Consider the following 17,133-nt stretch of genomic DNA (forward strand, 5'->3'; position numbering starts at 1 on the left):
TGGCCTGCATATAAGCATATTTTAAGGCAGCCTCCACTGCAAAGTGGACTGGACGTTACGATGGGGGTGCATGCGTAAATTCACTCTGGAGTTCTAGAGTGAACTCAGAGTGTGCTCTGGGCGTTCGTAAATTAATCAATTATTCTGCGCTTTGTCCCACTCAGACGAGAGTGCTCTGAAATCGGAGTGAATTTACGAACGCGCCCATTGTGTATGACGAGTTGAGTTCGCCAATCATGGTGCTCTGTTGTGTGGCGCGCACTCAACGATCAATGTTGGGAGTGCGTCATCAAATGTAACAGTTTTTGACCGTTTGAATAAAGGCTTCTCGTACCAGTTTGTCAATGTAGCTAGTTAGCGAACGCCTGGTCGAGCCGTATAGCTAGCAACATCTGGCTAACTTACTTTGCTAAGATGAACTCCTGTGCCAAATTGTTCATTTTGATAGCCATCGCAGGAGTTTGTGTTATCTTGTATTTGGCCACTTTGGAGGAACATGTTACAACAGACCGTGAGTAGCTAGCACAGCGTTTAGTAAACAAACATTCCTAGGCTGATATACCTGTATTATACTCGGTGTATGATATACAGTTGAAGTCGGAAGTTTACATACACTTATGTTGGAGTCATTAAAACTCGTTTTTCAACAAACTATAGTTTTGGCAAGTTGGTTAGGACATCTACTTTGTGCATGACACAAATAATTGTTCCAACAATTGTTTACAGACAGATTATTTCACTTATAATTCACTGTATCACAATTCCAGTGGGTCAGAAGTTTATATACACTTAGTTGACTGCCTTTAAACAGCTTGGAAAATTCTAGAAAATGATGTCATGGCTTTAGAAGCTTCTGAAAGGCTAATGGACATAATTTGAGTCAATTGGAGGTGTACCTGTGGATGTATTTCAAGGCCTACCTTCAAACTCAGTGCCTCTTTGCTTGACATGGGAAAATCAAAAGAAATCAGCCAAGACCTCAGAAAAAAATGTAGACCTCCACAGGTTTGGTTCATCCTTGGGAGCAATTTCCAAACACCTGAAGGTACCACGTTCATCTGCACAAACAATAGTACGCAAGTATAAACACCATGGGACCACGCAGCCGTCATACCTCTCAGGAAGGAGACGCATTCTGTCTCCTAGAGATGAACGTACTAGAGGTCGACCGATTATGATTTTTCAATGCCGATACCGATTATTGGAGGACCAAAAAAGCCGATACCGATTAATCGGCCAATTTTTTTGAATTTTTTTTTTTTTTTTATGCATTTGTAATAATGACAATTACAACAATACTGAATAAACACTTATTTTAGCTTAATATAATACATCAATAAAATCAATTTAGCCTCAAGTAAATAATGAAACATGTTCAATTTGGTTTAAATAATGCAAAAACAAAGTGTTGGAGAAGAAAGTAAAAATGCAATATGCAATAAGCTAACGTTTCAGTTCCTTGCTCAGAACATGAGAACATATAAAAGCTGGTGGTTCCTTTTAACATGAGTCTTCAATATTCCCAGGTAAGAAGTTTTAGGTTGGCCTCCCGGGTGGCGCAGTGGTTAAGGGCGCTGTACTACCAGAGACTCTGGGTTCGCGCCCAGGCTCTGTCGTAACCGGCCGCGACCGGGATGTCCGTGGGGCGACGCACAATTGGCCTAGCGTCGTCCGGGTTAGGGAGGATTTGGCCGGTAGGGATACCTTGTCTCATCGCGCACCAGCGACTCCTGTGGCGGGCCGGGCGCAGGTGCACGGTGTTTCCTACGACACATTGGTGCGGCTGGCTTCCGGGTTGGATGTGCGCTGTGTTAAGAAGCAGTGCGGCTTGGTTGGATTGTGTATCGGAGGACGCCAGTACGGGAGTTGTAGCTATGATACAAGATAGTAGCTACTAATAATTGGATACCATGAAATTGGGGAGAAAAAGGGGTAAAAAAAAAAAGGATGTTTTAGGTTGTAGTAATTATAGGAATTATAGGACTATTGGATGTTCTTATAGTCACTTTAGTATTGCCAGTGTAACAGTATAGCTTCCGTCCCTCTCCTCGCTCCTCCCTGAGCTCGAACCAGCAACGCAATGACAACAGCCACCACATTGAAGCAGGGTTACGCATGCAGAGCAAGGGAAACAACCACCCCAAGGCTCAGAGCGAGTGAAGTTTGAAACGCTATAAGCGTGCGCTAACTAGCCAGCCATTTCACTTCAGTTACACCAGCCTCATCTCGGGAGTTGATAGGCTTGAAGTCATAAACAGCGAAATGCTTGACGCACAACGAAGAGCTGCTGGCAAAATGCACGAGAGTGCTGTTTGAATGAATGTTTACGCGCCTGCTTCTGCCTAGCACCGCTCAGTCAGATACTTAGATACTTGTATGCTTGTATGCTCAGTCAGATTATATGCAACGCAGGACACGCTAGATAATATCTAGTAATATCATCAACCATGTGTACTTAACTAGTGATTATGATTGATTGTTTTTTATAAGATAAGTTTAATGCTAGCTAGCAACTTACCTTGGCTTACTGCATTTGCGTAACAGGCAGTCTCCTTGTGGAGTGCAACGAGAGAGAGACAGGTCGTTATTGCGTTGGACTAGTTAACTGTAAGGTTGCAAGTTTGGATCCCCCGAGCTGACAAGGTGAAAATCTGTCGTTCTACTCCTAAACGAGGCAGTTCTAAACTGACTTGCCAAGGTAAATAAAGATTAAATAGAGGTGTAAAAAAAAAAAAAAAAAAATCGGCACCCAAAATACCGATTTCCGATTGTTATGAAAACTTGAAATCGGCCCTAATTAATCGACCATTCCGATTAATCGGTCGCCCTCTAGAACGTACTTGTGTGAAAAGTGCAGAACAACGGACCTTGTGAAGATGCTGGAGGAAACAGGTACAAAAGTATCTATATCCACAGTAAAACTAGTCCTATATCGACATAACCTGAAAGGCCGCTCAGCAAGGAAGAAGCCACTGTTCCAAAATGGCCATAAAAACGCCAGACTATGGTTTGCAACTGCACTGGGGACAAAGATCGTACTTTTTGGAGAAATGTCCTCTGGTCTGATGAAACAAAAATAGAACTGTTTGGCTATAATGACCATCGTTATGTTTGGAGGAAAAAGGGGGACGCTTGCAAGCCGAAGAACACCATCTCAACCTTGAAGCACCGGGGTGGCAGCATCATGTTGTGAGGGTGCTTTGCTGCAGGAGGGACTGGTGCACTTCACAAAATAGACGGCATCATGATGCAGGAAAATAATATGAATATATTGAAGCAGCATCTCAAGACATCAGTCAGGAAGTTAAAGCTTGGTCATTTGCGGTCTTCCAAATGGACAAAGACCCCAAGCATACTTCCAAAGTTGTGGCAAAATGGCTTAAGGACAAGAAATTCAAGGTATTGGAGTGGCCATCACAAAGCCCTTACCTCAATCCCATAGAAAATTAGTGGGCAGAACTGAAAAAGTGTGTGCGAGCAAGGAGGCCTACAAACCTGACTCAGTTACACCAGCTCTGTCAGGAGGAATGGGCTAAAATTCACCAAACTTATTGTGGGATGCTTATTGTGGACCCGAAATGTTTGACCCAAGTGAAACAATTTAAAGGCAATGCTACCAGATACTAATTGAGTGTATGTAAACTTCTGACCCACTGGGAATGTGATGAAAGAAATAAAAGCTGAAATAAATCATTCTCTCTACTATTATTCTGACATTTCACATTCTTAAAATAAGGTGATGATCCTAAATGACCTAAGACAGGTAGTTTTTACTAGGATTAAATGTCAGGAATTGTGAAAAACAGAGTTTAAATGTATTTGGCTAAGATGTATGTAAACTTCCGACTTCAACTGTATTCACTGTTATACACCTGTATTATTTAATGCCTATACAAACTAAATCAGGATTCAATACAATGTTTTAGCCTATTCAAAATATGCTGATGATATGCCTCTAGTTGGCCTTCAGCTTGAGGGGCTAGACGTTGATGATCTTGGACCACGATACACATATTAATGACTGAAATCACGTAGATGACAGGGTGCCCTTCAGTCTTGTTAATGCTGATGATGAATGTCTTTCTCTTCATGATGATCATGGTTTTAGACCAATGATGCAACACATAGGAACTTAGAACTGCAGTAGTACAATAACACTTTTGTACTTTGATCTGGAGAATGATCTGCTCATCATGGGATATTAATCCTGTTTTTAGTGTGGTGAAGCCAAAGACAAATTTCCACAATGCGTGGAAATTTTTCTAAATCTATAAGGGACTCAGATAAACTGACGTAGCTATCGGTCATAGCTAGCCTAATCCTAATTCTGCTCCATTGCTGGTATTTATGTTTTTGTTGCGATAAACAGTCTTAATCAAGAAATAACTTGATCATGGATTGTCAGTTAAGTTACATGCTGACCAGACCGGAAACGTCGTGTGCGCGAGCATCGCAAAATAAATGTAGAAATCCATGTTATTCAATTATTGCACCCATCGCGATGCCAAGGGCTAAAATAGAACTCCTTTCTATTTCTGAAGCAGATCGCACTGAAAGTCCTGCCTCTCCCATCCCCTCATTGGTTTATAGAAGCAGGTACCCACGTGCCATCTTCTCATTGGTTATACCCACGTGGGTGATTGAAAGACAAACTGTTTTGCCGGTAGTCGTGGTAATACTATGAAAGTTTTGATGCGATCACCATATCAATTCAAAGATGAAAAAGCCTGGAAGGAGAGATGACTAGAAACGATTCGGTTGACCGTTTTGTGTGTGGATTAATTTGTCGGAGTAGAGGACCTTGTGCAGTTCAGGTAAAATAACAACTCAATGTTTATATCCCAGGACAAATTAGCTAGCAACAGCAAGCTAACTAGCTAAATTGCCATACTTTTAATGCTTTTCGACCTGTCCCCAAATTAATGTCATTGGTTCAGAGTTTGTTTTGCTATTTTAACCTGCGTGTCGTGATCGTGTTTGGTGTAGGGGGACAAAATACATTTATGCACGATAGCGCACACGCGCAGCCGGTTTGGGTTCTGTGTAAGGCCTACTTCTGTAGTAACATTTCCCCAGCCCCATCAGCTTTATGTACCAGGTATTCATGTCTTCAAATGGTGTGGCTGGCCATTAGGCTGAAGCACAAACTCAGGATTGTGGTTCTTGTCTTCGTATTTAGTGAATTGTGGAAAGAGACCAGAGAGACCATCAACGATGATGCCATTTGACTATGATGATTATGGTGGTGGTCGGTTCGTTGGTGGCACTCCAATTGACCCTAGTATTTGGCCGTGGCAAGTCTCCATCATGCACCGTCCGACCGCAGCAGATCCTTTTCAGCATCACTGTGGAGGAGCCATCATCAGCCAGGACTGGATACTGACAGCTGCCGTATGTGTTCATGCACCACAGCATCGGTATATACCACAGCATATATTAAGTCTACCGTTTAGCTACTTTAGCAGTTGTCTTTTTCCAAAACTTTTCTTTGCCCTTTTTGTTGCAGCCTTTCAAGCAACCTGATAGTCAAAGCTGGGACCACGGATACAAACCACAATGACGCGAACACACAGGAATTACAAATTGAGAGGATAGTCCCGCACAAACTTTTTAATCCTATCACACTGCGATACAACATTGCACTTCTGAAGTTGAAACCCCCCCTTGTATTCAACACCTTTGTGGATGAAATTTGCATCCCAGATAATTCCAATGTTGAAGAACATCAGTATGGTATCTGCCACATCACAGGCTATGCAGGGCCCAATGGTAAGTCTTACAACAAAATAACATGGTTTACATTGTCAAAGTAGAGCTGGCCATATAGCCTACTGTAGGGGGCTTGAAATGATGGTCATGGGAAGAGCAGGTGTCCTTAATGTTTTGTATACTCAGTGTATTAAAAACAAAAATATTATAGTGTATAAGCCTTTAACACAAATTACAGTTAACTTATTTGCTCTTTGACAGCAAACACCAGCATTTTACAAGAAGCAGAAGTGAAGAAAATTGGCACTCCCAGGTGTAACATGCCTACCTGGTGGAACTACAAAGTGGCTAGGGACATGTTTTGTATGTCTCATCCCAGTGGCATGGGTGGTCCTGATGGTTGTGAGGTAAACAGAGGCCGATACAACCTGTTACATTCAGACAAGAGATGTGTCCCCAATGGCACCCCTTTTGACCAGAGCTCTGGGGTGCCATTTGGGACACAGACATGTCCTACATTTTGTTTAATCTCTGACATTTTAGATAACATGTTAGTTAGACAAAAATATAAAGTGTTCTTTTATTTCAGCTCTTGAAACATCTCAGAAATGTCCCATATGCACAAAAAGATATCAAATGTTGTGCACACATTTGTTTACATCCCTGTTAGTGGGCATTTCTTTAGCCAAGATAAATCGATCCACCTGACAGGTGTGGTATATCAAGAAGCTGATAACACAACATGATCATTATACAGGTGCACATTGTGCTGGGGACAAAAGACAACTCTAAAATGTCTAGTTGTTGTCACACAACGCAATGCTACAGATGTCTCAAGTTGAGAGACATAGCATGCTATTGGCATGCTGATGGCAGGAATGTCCACCAAAGCTGTTGCCAGATAATTGCATTTTCATTTCTCTACCATAAGCCGCCTCCATCGTTTTAAAGAATTTAAACATGTGAACAAAGTGCCCCATGGGGGCAGTGGTGTTCTGGTATGGGCAGGCATAAGCTATGGACAACAAACAAAATAGCATTTTATTAATGGCAAATTGAATGCACAGAGATACTGTGACGAGATCCTGAGGCCCATTGTCGTGCCATTCATCCACCGCCATAACCTCATGTTTTCAGCATGATAATACACAGCCCCATGCAACAAGGTTCTGTACACAATTCCTGGAAGCTGAAAATGTCCTAGTTCTTCTATAGCCTGCATAATCACCGGACATGTCACCCATTGAGCATGTTTGGGATGCTCTGGATCGATGTCTACAACAGTGTGTTCCAGTTCCTGCCAATATTCAGCAACTTTGCAGAACCATTGAAGAGTAGGAGGACAGCATTCCACAGGCCACAATCAACAGCCTGATCAACTCTATGCAAAGGGGATGTCACGCTGCCTGAGGCAAACGGTGGTCACACCAGATACTGACTGGATTTCTGATCCACGCCCCTACCTTATTTTTAAAGGTACAGTATCTGTGACCAACAGATGCATATCAGTATTCCCAGTCATGTGAAATCTATAGATTAGGGCCTCATTTATTTCAATTGATTGATTTCGTTACATGAACTGTAACTCAGTAAAATCAGTAAAATCTTTCAAATTGTTGAAATTAATATTCTTCTAAGAAAATCACCTCCCGAAAGAACATGAATCCCAAAGTAGTTATGTTAAGTTTAAATGTTTGCTTATCGCTTGTTTTTCCTCAGATGAATCTTGGGGGCCCTGTGAGCTGCTTCATGCCTGCAAACAACCGCTACTACATCTATGGAGTGCGGGTGTATGCCAAAGACTGTGGTGTGCCTCGTCGGCCCAACATTTACCTCAAAGTGAGCAAGCATTTCTACTGGATTCAAAGAGAAGTTGGGGACAGCGCCCCCCCCATCCTTGCACCAATTCACAGTTGTTCTTTGGCCATGTGCTTTTTGCTTTCCAGCTTAGCTACGGTGGTGATTTGACAGTTTCCACACCAGTTACATTTGTGACATTTTATTTATTAATTTAATTTGAGAGCAGTCTAAATATTTTTAACTAAACATATGATACTATAAATAAAAAGTATGGAGGAAAGGATTTTGAGCGCTCAGACAACACAAATGAAGCTGACACCCCCCCACAGGGGCAGGGAGCAGCGCCATAGACACCAGGCTTGGAGGGGTGGGGTGAATAGTAGAGACAGTCAAAAGTTTGCCATGCAACATCAGGGTAGATGCTACTGTACGTAATGACTTTTTGTTGATGCAGATTGTAGAACATTGGGTTGCCTTGTATTTGATATCTCAGACGACAAATGAAGTAGACTTTACCCCCCCACATATACTCATTCCAAAATGTAACTTGCCTGCAAATGTTGTGAAAAGCTGAAGTTAAGCCAAGAGATCTAGAAAACATTAGGACATTCAGCTGAGAAAGATTCCATTTTCCTCTGTAATAATGTAGTAACGCACAATATTGTCATCCATCTCTTTTCGTTAGTCTCCGCCACAGCATCTCTTTTCAACACTTTTAGGAATTAGCGACTGAGCAGCCCAACCACAAATTACAGAAATTGGTGGGCTGTTGATGTTCAAAATGAAGTGACTGTCAGGTCGTAACACCAATCAGACATCAAGTGGGAGAGGCTGTAGCGGAAACCAGCGGCTGTGAAAAGAGACTAGTGGCTTTACAGATCACAGAGCAGAGACATGCTGACAAAAGCAGATTTTTATTGTTTCATTTTGCTAAACCAAATAGAAAACAAATGATCCCCATTGACAACATGACAGAACGTTGGTCAAATAGGACACGTTTGCCTCTGAGTTGGAACTCATTGCATCACTGACAATATTGAGAAGATCTTGTACAGCATTTATGCATAGTGAACAGCCTTGAGGTATATATATATTTTGGGCCCTTGATGTTTACAAATAACATTAATCATCCGAAATATATTGTTTTAGCACTACACAAGTACAGTACATTGTGCTTACAATAGACTAAAAGCTTAACATCCTTTATTGTTTTCAGTTTTACTGCAATTGGCACAGTGTTTATTACAAAATATATGGAAATATTGGCAATCCTGATAATTTGTCCTAGCCTGGTCCTATACCGGTTTGTGCTTTTGCCAATTGGAGCTGGCACAATAGTACAAACAGGCTGGAACTCAAGCTAGGTTTTTCCATGGATAGAATCTTGAAAGACTTTCCCCTTATTTCCAGTTTTGGATAGCACCAATGTGTCTAATGAATGTATGGCAGGACAACATGTTGTCACACCCATAGAATTAGATTGAGTAGAACGGGCTTGGAACCGCTCACACCATGAAGATTGAGTGGTAAATTCCTTCTAGTTCTATGGTCACACCACTATAAGATAAGATGATGATTTAAACATGCAAAGGTGGAATGATACAGTAGCAGCTTGGCAAGAAAGCCAAATACCACAGAATAGTCCCAAAAACATTTTTTATGAATCATTAAATGTAACTTTACTCTAAAGATGGACTTAAGTTACAATGTTTGTCATTCAAGTAGTTTTAACAACTTCTAAATCAAACAAGGCTTTTGTTTTGCCACAGCGTTGTGTAGGGTAGTTGAAATCTAGCATGAAAAACATTACAATCATTTAAATAATGAATTTCTCATTTGGATGGATGGAATAAAAATAGTTTGATGCTAGGCTGGATCCTTGGGATGTCCTGCTAGAGTCAACCCCTAAAAATTACATTACAGTGAATGACATAAAATAAGCCAATCAACAAAAAAGAAACTGGCATTTTGGAACAAAAATATTGTTTAATATTTTGATGTTCATTTAATTAAAAACTTTTTTCCACAAGGAAAGGCAAACGATGTCACCATTTAAACCATACGATCACACACACCAGTAATAATGATATGGAAAAGTGCAAATTGTTACCACCTGCCAAACCATATGATATGCTTCCTTTAATTTTGAAATGTGTTACTTAGCCTACGTTTAAGTCTGTGATGCAGAAATTTGCTGTCAAGTATGAAAGATCAGTCAAGTTTTATGAACAAAGAACAAGTTCATAATTTCAATGTACACAGTAACACCAGTTATACAGTTTTTGACCTCTAAAATATACCCTATACGGTCAACATCTTACCCTTCACAATCCCTTTTCTAGTCATAATACAATCAGAATAATGAAATTAAAACCTTTGACAAATAATAACAGTAAAAGTATTACAAGTTCCACAGGTTTTATAAGGCAAGAATTTGTCCTCATCTTATACCCACTGCCAACTGGGTTTGGTAGTTCACCAAGTCCTTGATTTATGAAGATGTCACGTTTCATGATGGCACAATACAAAGGGAAAGGGGATACCTAGTCAGTTGTACAACTGAATGCATTCAACTGAAATGTGTCTTCCACATTTAAAGGCACAGCAGTCTTCCGACATCCCAGATGTAGCCTCATGTGAAGTTAGTCAGAGATATAGATGCACCTTGGTGACTCAATGGGCACTCCAGAATCAACAAACAAGCCTAGCAATTGACTAGCCACGGACCCCAAGGCTTTGCCATCTGAAAGCCTGTGACAGAGGCCAGCAGCTGACTGACTGATACTTATTCAAGCTAAGATAGTGATTCAGCAGAGCCTCCATGATATCAGGTCAGCCAGCAAGTTAATCAGAAGTTTATTGTTCCATATTACCAGTATTTTGTGCTTGCTAGATATTTAAATAATGACGATAAATAGAGTTGTGTAAAGATAAATATGTACAGCAGTTTAGTCGTATGTCTGTACATACATATAACCCTGACCCCATAAAACAGCAGTTAAAACAGAAGTCCATTTTATTTACATGATCGATGAGAGAACTCTCATGGAACGATTCCTGCTCATACATCAAGACCTTAAAATATTGTCCCCCAAAAATAAACACGGTCTGTTTTGTTGTGCGAGTTTGCTGCTGGTATGTTTATGTTGCACATCTGTTTCATTCCATACCAATGACAAGTGTGTTTTAAAAGTGGATTCTTCTAGCACGTCTAAAAGCGTTTAACATAGCAGTAAAGTGTAAAAAAAACAAACCAAGATCTATGGGACAGACACGTAAGATGACCGGTCAATTCCAGCTCTGCAGTAAGTACAGCTACTGAGGTGCAGGCGTTTGTCTAACTCAGTGGGCTGTACTTACTGCTGCTATTGTATTGTTTGTGATATTGTTTAGTTCTTCTGCATTTCTTGATGAAAAATGTGAGTAGAGTGAGTAGAGGTCAACCATACTGAGCTAGGTTCATTAGCAAGTTTGTATTTTATGACCTCTTTTTAGTTCCATATAAGTCAATTAAATCTAACACCAATTTTAAAGATCAGTCCTCTGCATTGCGGTAGCACCGGCGGAAGCCAATTTGTGAGTCTCCCATCGACAATCCAGGGGACATATAGACTGCGGCTCAAATAGCACCCTATTCCCTATTTAGTGGACTACTTTTGACCAAGGCCCATAGGGTAGTACACTATATAGGGAATAGGTTGTCATTTGGGACGTACAGCACGCATGGTCCCAGGTCTTTCCAACTCCTTTGGTCATTGTCTCATGAGGAGTTGATCTGCATAAACTAGTCCCATAAACTGGGACTAGGCTAGGAGAGATTATGGAAGGACAAGGAAAGGTTAAAGTGCATGGGGGAAGCTTCCAGCTCGTCACGTTGACTCCACACAGTCCTATCCTGACCAACATGACGGACTGTGGACCACTCAGGAGAGAGGAGAGAGCAGGGTACAAGCTGAACCAGGGAATGGATCGAGATGAGAAACACACCTCTGTATTTTCTTCTATAAAACAAGATTCACAATAATAATGTCTGGGGATAAAATCATGGTTAGGAGCAGTCGGGGAGAGACAGTGGATGAGGGTATTGGCAAACATCTACTTGATAGGTGGACCCAAGTGTCAATCAAAGAGGAGAAACCAATCATCTTCCTACTCTGTCAGTGGGAGGCAGGGAGTGGTTGGAAAAGCACCAGTAAGAAGCAGCAAAACCCCATGCAGACAGACATGCTCTAACTTCACTTCCACCCACAGCCTTAATAAACAGTCTCTGTTTCATAGAGAGTAGACTCTGGCCGAGAGAAAAAGAACGCTGGGGCAGGAATTACTCTAACAGGATGGCTAAACCAAGTCCAAGCCCATCCACCAATGCTACTCCTGCCCTGTCCTGCCAATCTGTCCCACTGCCAGATGAGTGAGTGTGAGGTCCATTCTTGGGAGAAGCAGTCCACCCCCCAGCCCCCTCTCTGTGTCTAGCGCCTCCCTCTCAGAGCCTCTATACTTTAGCCTCTACCCCAGTGGACCCCCATAGCCAGCCTCCACTCCAGTGGACCCCCATAGCCAGCCTCCACCCCAGTGGACCCCCATAGCCAGCCTCCACTCCAGTGGACCCCCATAGCCAGCCTCCACTCCAGTGGACCCCCATAGCCAGCCTCCACTCCAGTGGACCCCCATAGCCAGCCTCCACTCCAGTGGACCCCCACAGCCAGCCTCCATCCCAGTGTGAATGGGGCCTGGGCCCTCCTCACATGTTATAGGCCACGTAGATGGGGTCCAGCTGGTCGGCCAGGAACGAGTCCCGGAGGTGCATCCTCTGCTTCTCTCCCCGTGAGTTGATGGGGATGACCCCCGGGTCAACAACAACCACCACGCCCACAATCAGGTGGTGCTCCTCCAGAACCACGTTGGTCACCAGAGGCACCAAGTCTAGGGCCTCCTGCTCCGACCCGGCCAGCTCTGCCACTACTACCAGGAGGTTGGTCCACGTGAACACAGCACTGTGGAGAGAGAGAGACAGCCACCCATCAAGTTAACATTCAGGGGTACACAGCAGATATAGAGAATGACCGGCACCAACAGTCAGTCACTCATCAAGTTCAACATTCAACTGGTTCAGTGGGTTAGAGCACGGTGCTGTGTACCCTTCCCGTTCTTTCTCAACACCAAGGAAACCAAACATGTGGGTTTATACTAGTTACAGTATATGTCAATGTCAAACACAGTTCTGGTACAGACCACAAAACAGTCACATCAGGTTACAATACACCTAGTGAAGCATGCATGTACTGTGTGTGTCTGAGCAGACAACAGTATCTCACCTCTCAGCGATGCTGCGGTGTGCCCGGGACACAGAGGTCTCGATGTCGATGGGGTGGTAGCGAAGCCCCCTGAGCTCCAACGTCTCATCCAGCTGGCCCACCACAAACAGAGCATCATGACGATCTGAAGGGAAGGCAGGCAGATGGATCAGGAGTGAAAATAGATTTGTCATCAACACAGACCGCTTAGAAACCCAACACCCAGGGTGCTGCTTTTATCTCAATATCAAATCATTTCTGGGTAACAATTAAGTACCTTCATGTGATTGCTTTCAATTAAAATGTAAAGAGCAATTTTGCTAGGACTGTCTGGAAGGGGTCTGAGTGGGAGGGGAAAACTGAAAACTAACTGTTATTGGCAGACAGGTTTGGAACTCTTTCTTATTGGTCTATTAACCAATATACCGCCTAGTGATGTCACCAGGCAGGCCAAAGCTCCATCCCACCAAACCAGGCTGAAATTTCAGGCAATATTTTCAAACAGCTCTTACACTAAAAAGGGTATTATCATAATTATCACAGTATTATTTCAACCTCATCCACTGCACCTACATGGTGTATGTGACAATAAAATAAAATAAATTTACAAAAAACAGAAAAATAACATTTTTGACTGCACTGGGCCTTTAAAAAAAATCTGGTTGGTTTTAAAGCACAATCAAATAAAAATGTATGTGTCACATGCACCAAATACAACAGGTACCTTACAGTGAAATGCTGAATACAACAGGTACCTTACAGTGAAATGCTGAATACAACAGGTACCTTACAGTGAAATGCTGAATACAACAGGTACCTTACAGTGAAATGCTGAATACAACAGGTACCTTACAGTGAAATGCTGAATCTAACAGGTACCTTACAGTGAAATGCTGAATCCAACAGGTACCTTACAGTGAAATGCTGAATACAACAGGTACCTTACAGTGAAATGCTGAATACAACAGGTACCTTACAGTGAAATGCTGAATACAACAGGTACCTTACAGTGAAATGCTGAATACAACAGGTACCTTACAGTGAAATGCTGAATACAACAGGTACCTTACAGTGAAATGCTGAATACAACAGGTACCTTACAGTGAAATGCTGAATACAACAGGTACCTTACAGTGAAATGCTTACTTACAAGCCCTTAACCAACAACGCAGTTTTAAGAAAATACCACAAAAAAACTAATAATTAAAGAGCAGCAGTAAAATAACAATAAGCGAGGGGGTACCGGTACAGAATCAATGTGTGGGGGCACCGGTGTCAAGGTATGTACATGTAGGGAGAGTTATTAAAATGACTATGCATAGATAATAACAGTAGCGTAGAAGCGGGGCAATGCAAATAGTCTGAGTAGCCATTTGATTAGAATTTCAGCAGTCTTATGGCTTGGGGGTAGATGCCTCTTGGACCTAGACTTGGCGCTCTGGTACTGCTTGCCGTGCGGTAGCAGAGAGAACAGTCTACGACTAGGGTGGCTGGAGTCTTTGACAATGTTTAGTGCCTTCCTCTGACACAGCCTGATATAGAGGTTCTGGATGGCAGGAAGCTTGGCCCCGGTGACTGGGCCGTACGCACTACCCTCTGTAGTGCCTTGCGGTCAGAGGCCGAGAAGTTGCCATACCAGGCAGTGATGCAACCCGTCAGGATGCTCTCGATGGTGCAGCTGTTAAACCTTTTGAGGATCTGAGGACATGAATAGGTTTTGTTGTGCCCTCTTCACGACTGTCTTGGTGTGCTTGGACCATGTTAGTTTGTTGGTGAGGTGGACACCAAGGAACTTAAAGCTCTCAAGCTGCTCCACTACAGCCCCATCGGTGAGAATGGGGGCGTGCTCGGTCCTCTCTTTCCTGTAGTCCACAATCATCTCCTTTGTCTTGATCACCTTGAGGGAGAGATTGTTGTTCTGGCACCACACGGCCAGGTCTCTGACCTCCTCCCTATAGGCTGTCTCGTTGTTGTCGGTGATCAGACATACCACTGTTGTCATTGTCAAACTTAATGATGGTGTTGGAGTCGTGCCAGGCCGTGCAGTCATTAGTGAACAGGGAGCACAGGAGGGGACTGAGCACGCACCCGGGGGGGGCCCGTGTTGAGGATCAGCGTGGCGGATGTGGTTACCTACCCTTACCATCTGGGAGCAGCCCGTCCGGAAGTCCAGGATCCAGTTGCAGAGGGAGGTGTTTAGTCCCAGGGTCCTTAGCTTAGTGATGAGCTTTGAGGGCACTATGGTGTTGAACGATGAGCTGTAGTCAATGAATAGCAATTCTCACATCGATGTTCCTTTAGTCCCGGTGTGAAAAGGTAGTGTGGAGTGCAATAGAGACTGCATCATCTGTGGATCTGTTGGGGTGGTCTGCAAATTGGAGTGGGTCTAGGGTTTCTGGGATGATGGTGTTGATGTGAGCCATGACCAGCCTTTCATGGCTACAGATGTGAGTGTTACGGGTCGGTAGTAATTTAGGCAGGTTATCTTACGTGTTCTTGGGCACAGGGACTATGGTGGTCTGCTTGAAACATGTTGGTATTACAGACTCAAGACAGGGAGAGGTTGAAAATGTCAGTGAAGACACTTGCCAGTTGGTCAGCGTATACTCAGAGTACACGTCCTGGTAATCCGTCTGGCGCTGTGGCCTTGTGAATGTTGACCTGTTTAAAGGTCTTACTCATAACGGCTGCGGAAAGCGTGATCACAGTCGTCCGGAACAGCTGATGCTGTCATGCATGTTCCAGTGTTACTTGCCTGGAAGGGAGCATATAAGTTATTTAGCTTATCTGGTAGGTTTGCGTCACTGGGCAGCTCGTAGCTGTGCTTGCCTTTGTAGTCTGTAGTAGTTTGCAAGCCCTGCCACATCCGACGAGAGTAGTATGATTCGATCTTAGTCCTGTATTGATGTTTTGCCTGTTTGATGGTTCGTCAGAGGGCATTGCGGGATTTCTTATAAGCTTCCGGGTTAGAGTCCCGCTCCTTGAATGCAGCAGCTCTACACTTTATCTCAGTGCAACTTTTGCCTGTTATCCATGGCTTTTGGTTGGGGAATGTACGTACAGTCATTGGGGACGACGTCATCGATGCACTTATTGATGAAGCCAATGACAGCTGTGGTGTACTCCTCAATGCCATCGGAAAGAATCCCGGAACATATTCCAGTCTGTGATAGCAAAACAGTCCTGTAGTTTAGCATAGAACAAACTACCCCCTTTCAACCTGCATAAATTACATTTGGTGAGATGATCTTAAAACAGAATGAACATGCCTTGTACGACTAAGAACAAGTCTTCAGATTGGTTTGGTGTAGCAACTAGTGGGGGGTGAGAATGGCCACACCCCAAGAAAGATATGACTTGGGAGAGTCCATAACATGCTAAATGCTAGGATGGTTACATTAGAAGGGTCTCTAACCTCCGGTGGACCCCAGTAGCTCTGTCCTCTTGACAAAGCCCAGGTATCCCGTCCTGGCCCACAGGGTGTGGGGCTCCCCGAAGCTCAGCCTCGTGTTGAAGTGGTCCGCCTGCAAGCTCTCCTCTCCATAGATGGTGTAGTAGCCACTGGAACTGTGAGGACTCTGAACCCAGATCTAAACAGAGAGTGAGAGGGCTTCATCATCCTCTACATCAGGGATGGGAAACAGGCGGCCCTCCTTTTGAAGGCCATCTGATCAATTCCACACAAAAAACACACACATATTATACATACATAATATATTATATATAAATATTATATATAAATATAATATATATATAAATATTATATATAAATATATAAATATATAAATATATATATATATATATATATATATACCAAATACATGTATATAATTTATATATTTATATTATATATATACAAACGATGTATACGAAATGCTTCAGTCTGGTTTTAGACCCCATCATAGCACTGAGACGGCACTTGTGAAGGTGGTAAATGACATTTTAATGGCATCGGACCGAGGCTCTGCATCTGTCCTCGTGCTCCTAGACCTTAGTGCTGCTTTTGATACCATCGATCACCACATTATTTTGGAGAGATTGGAAACCCAAATTGGTCTACACGGACAAGTTCTGGCCTGGTTTAGATCTTATCTGTCGGAAAGATATCAGTTTGTCTCTGTGAATGGTTTGTCCTCTGACAAATCAACTGTAAATTTCGGTGTTCCTCAAGGTTCCGTTTTAGGACGACTATTGTTTTCACTATATATTTTACCTCTTGGGGATGTTATTCGAAAACATAATGTTAACTTTCACTGCTATGCGGATGACACACAGCTGTACATTTCAATTAAACATGGTGAAGCCCCAAAATTGCCCTTGCTAGAAGAAT

General features: G+C 42.8%; 2 protein-coding genes across 3 annotated transcripts in view; one reads left to right on the top strand and one right to left on the bottom strand.

Moving 5' to 3' along the window:
* The first annotated feature begins 317 nt into the window (after positions 1–317).
* On the top strand, positions 318–7,820 carry si:dkey-9p24.5. The gene is made up of 5 exons (XM_090185757.1): positions 318–511; positions 5,180–5,417; positions 5,507–5,769; positions 5,971–6,116; positions 7,429–7,820. The coding sequence occupies exons 1-5, from the start codon at positions 415–417 to the stop codon at positions 7,675–7,677; spliced, it is 993 nt and encodes a 330-aa protein (XP_090041883.1). The 5' UTR covers positions 318–414; the 3' UTR covers positions 7,678–7,820.
* Positions 7,821–8,407: 587 nt separating this feature from the next.
* LOC110532734 (disco-interacting protein 2 homolog B-A) overlaps positions 8,408–17,133 on the bottom strand; it is a 107,092-nt gene continuing 98,366 nt past the window's right edge. For both annotated transcript variants that reach the window (XM_090185756.1, XM_090185755.1), the window contains 3 exons: positions 16,219–16,393; positions 12,825–12,948; positions 8,408–12,503 (listed from right to left, as the gene is read on the bottom strand). In XM_090185756.1, the coding sequence (XP_090041882.1) occupies positions 12,251–12,503; positions 12,825–12,948; positions 16,219–16,393 (552 nt within the window). In that variant the 3' untranslated portion in view covers positions 8,408–12,250. The remainder of the gene's footprint in view (positions 12,504–12,824; positions 12,949–16,218; positions 16,394–17,133) is intronic.

Source organism: Oncorhynchus mykiss, chromosome 9 (assembly GCF_057628025.1).
Source record: "Oncorhynchus mykiss isolate SJ-2025 chromosome 9, ASM5762802v1, whole genome shotgun sequence".
Lineage (NCBI taxonomy): Eukaryota > Metazoa > Chordata > Actinopteri > Salmoniformes > Salmonidae > Oncorhynchus > Oncorhynchus mykiss.